The 5548-nt window shown below is 46.4% G+C and overlaps 1 protein-coding gene across 2 annotated transcripts; it reads right to left on the bottom strand.

Moving 5' to 3' along the window:
- Nucleotides 1-237: 237 nt before the first annotated feature.
- On the bottom strand, nt 238-2211 carry LOC119319344 (UPF0481 protein At3g47200-like). 2 transcript variants are annotated; one of them, XM_037593834.1, is made up of 2 exons: nt 1508-2211; nt 238-1161 (listed from the first exon to the last, which is right to left on the bottom strand). In XM_037593834.1, the coding sequence occupies exons 1-2, from the start codon at nt 2114-2116 to the stop codon at nt 430-432; spliced, it is 1341 nt and encodes a 446-aa protein (XP_037449731.1). In that variant the 5' UTR covers nt 2117-2211; the 3' UTR covers nt 238-429. The 2 variants fall into 2 exon arrangements, with proteins under 2 accessions (XP_037449731.1, XP_037449732.1); XM_037593835.1 differs by having other exon boundaries at nt 238-1158.
- Nucleotides 2212-5548: the final 3337 nt, after the last annotated feature.

The raw sequence follows: 5548 nt of genomic DNA, 5'->3' as shown, positions 1-5548 counted from the left end.
GCCTGGTTCAGTAGTGTTGATGGACTGTTATTTTTGTTAAATATGAGTCGACTGAGCGAGTGAGCGCTAGCCACATCCTAGAATAGAAATTTATATATGGTTGGTTGCCTTGTTCATGTTATGAGGTCGTCCTATTTTTTGTACTCCACAAAGTTGTAGTAAATCAGCGATAATTAATATGAATAAGAGGGAGTAGTATTTTATAATGCCCCAGGGATGAGGATAAGAGCTACCCGGTAAGTTGAACACGGATCAAAATATTATTCTCATTTTTCTACGACAACATCATATGAGTAATGTCATCACAGTCATGAACTGATGCAACTAAAACATTATCGATAAAAGCCACACCGTGATCAAACACGCTTCACTCAAATATCAGGAGTAAATCGAACAAGGTAGAAGTGGAACTTATAGCTTAGATATAAGCTAGCTGGTGGTGGCATCCTGGTAGAACTGTAGCACGGTGTAGACGGTCTGCATGATGGTCATGCCGAGGAGGAAGACAGCGGCGGCGAGGGAGAGGAACGACCAGGGGCTCTTGAAGTAGGTGTGCACCAGGTTGGCGCGCCAGCGGTTCCACCTCTTCCGGCAGTAGGCGTTCACCTGGCGGTGCACGTCGTCCAGCGCGCTCTGCGGCTCCAGCACCACGTCCCTCGACATCCCGCTGAAGAGCTTCGCCACCGCCTTGTCGCTGCCCACCGTGTTGTGGACGATCCTCCTGCAGGTCAGCAGCGCCACGTCCGCCGCCGTGTCGATCATGTTGTCCATGAAGAAGACGTAGGCGGTCACCTCGTTGCCGGCGCCGGCGTGCAGCCGCTCGAACGCCATCAGGTTCAGGAGCATGTACTCCGTGGTGTCGTCCACCACGATGGCCGGCAGGCGGAGCACGCCGCGGTGGAAGCTGATGTCCAGGAGGCTGCTCGTCCGGCTCCGCTTGAACCGAACGCCCGCCTCGTAGAGCTCCTCGGCGGACCGGATGATGTCGTCCGGGACCGCGTAATCCGGAGGCGCGGGGGGAGCCGTCTGCGTGGGGCCGTAGAGCAGGCTCCGGCGGAGGATGTCCAGCGGGTGGAGCGCCAGTCCGACGCCGGTCGCCGGAGGCCAAGCAGCCGGGGTTAGAAACCTCTGCACCATCCGGTTGATCAACTCCTCGTTCTGCTGCCAACAACGTCCGTCCGTACCATTAGTAGGTAGTACAATCATGGCAAAGGCCGACTTCAGTGTGAGATCTATCAGCACATACCACTAGCAAAAATGCTTTTTCTTTACTTTTTTTGTACTACATGCATGGTAAGAAGCTAAAAGGTAGCATCAACTACATTGCTTGCAATGGAGCAATGGAATAAAGAACCATTCGGCTACACTTTGCTGTTTTGGATCTTCTGTTCAGCTATAGTCTTTTCTACTGCATAATAATTTTGTTAATTCGCTGGCGAAATTTATGTTAAGTTTCATGATACTATAAAGAATGCATGCGTTGTCTCATGGCTTAATTAGTCACTACCTCATCTTTGCCGGTCTCGACGGCGAGGAGCTTGTGGAGGACGAGGAGCGGCAGCTGGTTCTCGATCATGATCATGTCGCGGCGGATGTAGGGCACGGTGTAGAGCAGGCCGTGGTTGCTGAAGACGGGGTCGTTGGGCGCGTAGTCGTTCACCTCGAAACCGGACGCCGTCCTCATCACCTCCAGCAGGAAGCACCCGTCGGTGACCATCATCTCGAGGAACCTCTCCCTCCTCTCCTCCTCGCAGCCGAGGGCGCCGCGCCAGTCGTCGGCGAGGCCCTGGTACGCGCCCTCCAGCTGCTCCGCCACGCCGGCCACGGCCACCACGAACTCCGACAGTGGCTTGCGCGCGCGCCGGAGCAAGTGGAGGAGCGACCGGCGCTTGTGCACGTCCATGGGCAGCAGGTGCGGCTCGCCGTGGTGGAAAGGGCCCAGGGACACCACCTGCGGCTGGTAGGCCTTGAGATTCAGGTGCTTGATGCACGCTGGCACGCGGTAGATGCAGTGCCACTGCCACTGAGACGACTCCGTTGACGGGTCATGGCCGCTCAGCGCCGCGTCCACGTCCGCCACCCACACGCTCTCCTCAACCCTCCGGCGAGAGGCCATCTGAGTCACTTGCGAACTTAAGCACCTAGTGTCATGAATTGCAGCGCCTGCAACAGGAGCGAGCCTAGATATGCTTACCACTGTGTGCTGCACACTGGCACTGCAGGTGGTGGAATGTATAGATCCAGACCGGCCGTCGAATCGAAGCGAATAAAGAAGTAGCGTGGTCTCAAGGGGAGTCTTTACAGCAAAAACGAACCAGCACTCTGACAGAGACTAGGTGGGATGAGTGATGCCTGCAGATTGTGTAGGCTTTCGGAAAAGAAAGATGACCGTGAGATGGTGAGCAGGCCGGTGAAAGAGACACACGGATCTGAGTAAAAGAAGCAGAATAAAGAGTCAATTACACCACATGTGCTTGAACTTGGCAAGAAAAGTCAGTTTGGTGCTAAAACTTGTAAGATACATTGAACCGGTGACAAAACTTGGCTCGGGCGTACATCTACGATGCTAATCACGTTTTGTATACGCTCAACGTGCTGACGAGGCACGCCAATGTGGCGTACAACCCATTGTCAGTGACCAGAAAGGCAGGGATTGGCGTGTGACCTGTTTTTTTTTTGTTTTTTGCGAAAACAGTCTGGAAAATTTTTTCTCGTCGCAAAAGAGCCCCTTGATTTTTTTTCCTAAAAAAAAAGTGAAGCCCACCCGTCAGGAAACAGTACAAGAGGAAATGAATATGCAAAGGTAAGGAATTCGAACGCGGACCTCATCATAACAAGCCGAAGCTGCTAGCCACCACGGCAAGTCAAACAGGTTTTGTTGATTGGATAGCTAACCCTAATGAAACATACTCCCTCCTTTTCTAAATATAAGTCTTTTTAGACATTTCAAACGTATGGATGTATGTAGACATATTTTAGAGAGTAGATTCACTCATTTTGTTCCGTATATAGTCACTTATTGAAATCTCTAAAAGGACTTATATTTGGGAACGGAGGGAGTACATGTCTAACAAAAAAAGTAATGACCCAGATGGGCTTAAATGGTCTGCAGTGACCGCGGCCAATTTCTACAATGATAGTGTTTTTAATTCATATATACGGTTAAGTTCATATTCATTTAAATTATATAATTGTTTTCTAGTAAATGCTTGAATATACTTTAGAATTACGTGAACAGTATTTTAAGTAATAATATTTCTTGGAAAGTGAATACATGAATATTTATCTGAATGCATGAATACAGCCTAAAAATCTGTGAATATTTTTCTGAAGACATTAATATGACATGAATATTTTTATAATTTATGAAAATAATTCATAAATATTACTTTTACTATAAAATCATTTTCAAATAATACTTGAATATTTAATAGGATAACATTAACATTTGTTCAAATATGAACATCTTTTAGAATTAAGCGAACATTATTTAAATAATAATGTTTTGAGAATTGCATGAACATTATTTTAAATAATCATAATTTTTAGAATTACATGACCATTATGTTAAATAAGAATATATTTTTAGAATTACATGATAATTATCTTAAATATTTTTCTTATAATTACAAAAACATCACCTTAATTAAGTTAATTTATTTGTATGTATAATCTTTTTAATTTACATTTTCTTACAAAATGCTATGAAAAAAACTAACATGTGAAAATGGCATGCGGTGACTGTAGCCGATTTAAGCCCTATGTGTGTGCTTGTCTATAGGTCATTATGGGTGGAAATCCCACTTGTACAGCATTGGTATGTGGTGTGGTGGCTGGCCTGTGTGGGCTGGCGGTATGTATGTCATGTATTCGAACCTGGGGGCCGTGCTACATTTTGCGTCCTCATTTCTCTCTGTTGTATTGCGCCCTGACGGGTGGGGCCCAATTGTCATAGTGAAATTTCAGGGTTATTTTAAGAAAAAAATTGAGTGGCTTTTATGAGAAAAATAAAATATCAGGTCGTTTCTGCAAAATATCAGGCTACACGCCCGTGCCCACCTTCCTGTCACTTACATTGAGTCCCACGCCATGTTGGCGCGCCTCGTCAACATGTTGTGCGTATAGAAAACGTGATTAACACCGTAGATGCACGTCCAAACCAAGTTTTGTCACCGGTTCAATGTATCTTACAAGTTTTAGCATCAAACTGACTTTTATTGCCAAGTTCAGACACCTGTGATGTAATTGACTCCAGAATAAACTAAAGACGCGGGCAACTGTTTTTTAGGCAACAATGCTATGTTTACGGATTAATAGGGGGTTTTGCAGAGCGTTTGTGACTTGTCAGGTGCTGATTGGATTATTGAAACACTAACGCCCACACGTGTGGGCGTTTGCATCTCGCCCACACGCGTGAATCCACATCCATTTGTGGTTGCACAAATGTTGGCATATTTATGGTGCCATGTAGGACTGGGCTGCTGTGTGGGCATTTATCCGGTCGTCCACATGTCCGTTTTCACACACGGAGGGACCGATGTGTGAGCGTTTAACAGTTCGCCCACACAGGGGCTGGTGTGTGGGCATTTATCAGTTCGCCTACACGCCCGTCTCCTCTCCCACACTCAAAACTGCCAGTTGCCATGTGTTTTGCAGGGTACATGACAACTGCCCTGCTGTGCTTGTAAGCAAATGGCAACTCTCTCTTTTATCCGAACATGTCAGTTGCCATGTGTTTTGTAGGATACATGTGTGACGCCCCAAGACCGGAGCTTCAGTTGCCTTCCATGGTTTTCGGGTTTCGTCATGTGATCTGTTTGGTTCGTTGCATTTGTCATTGCATCATGTCATTTCTTTTTTTTAACTCAACTAAATAAATGGCATGGATCTTAGATCCATTTAAACCAAGGAAATTCACATAGTGATTCTCTTTATAACATATCCTCCCGATATTATGGAGCTATATTAAATATTCCATTTGTTGGAATTAACCGGAACACACTTGCAAAATAATTCTCAATGCCTTTGTTATCACAACTCTTGGCCTCTAACTTTGCTATTTATTCTTTCATCATATTCCGAGGTTCCTCCAAAAACCCATTTTTGGATACTCCTAAAACCCCGCCCTAGTTCAAACCCATTTGAATTAAATTCAAATGAGTTTGAATTCTTTTCGTTCGATCTTGGCCATTTCTATTTTCTTGGAACCAACGCATTTTTGTGAGTCCGGGGAAATTACCCCCATGCCCAAATTCCATCCCTAACCCTCTTTTTATATTTTTCTTCTTCTATCTATTTTTTTCTCTTAATGGTTAAGAGAAGAGAGTGTGAGAGAGAAGAGAGCCTGCAGCCCAGCCGACCAGGCCTATGGCCTTTTCCATCTCCACCAAAAGGCCCAAGGCCCAGCCGGCGCCCTGCTTAACCTAGCCCGACCGATTCCCCTGCTCGATCCCTTTCTCTCCCTCGTTTCCTCCTCCAGCTGCCTCACGCATCGCATCAGGCACCAGGGAGAGAGCAGCGCTGCTCCTCATCCCCGACCCCCTCTGCC

Source organism: Triticum dicoccoides, chromosome 6A (assembly GCF_002162155.2).
Source record: "Triticum dicoccoides isolate Atlit2015 ecotype Zavitan chromosome 6A, WEW_v2.0, whole genome shotgun sequence".
Classification (NCBI taxonomy): domain Eukaryota; kingdom Viridiplantae; phylum Streptophyta; class Magnoliopsida; order Poales; family Poaceae; genus Triticum; species Triticum dicoccoides.
Note: the sequence above shows the minus strand (reverse complement) of the source record. Positions and strands in the feature narration are given on the sequence as shown.

What these genes read in the sequence shown, in the direction of transcription:
- LOC119319344 (XM_037593834.1), bottom strand. Translation starts at nt 2,116, where the DNA reads ATGGCCTCTCGCCGGAGGGTTGAGGAGAGCGTGTGGGTGGCGGACGTG. An exon ending in TCGAGACCGGCAAAGATGAG is followed by an intron (nt 1,162 to 1,507) that starts GTAGTGACTAAT and finishes CGTTGTTGGCAG; the next exon opens with CAGAACGAGGAGTTGATCAA.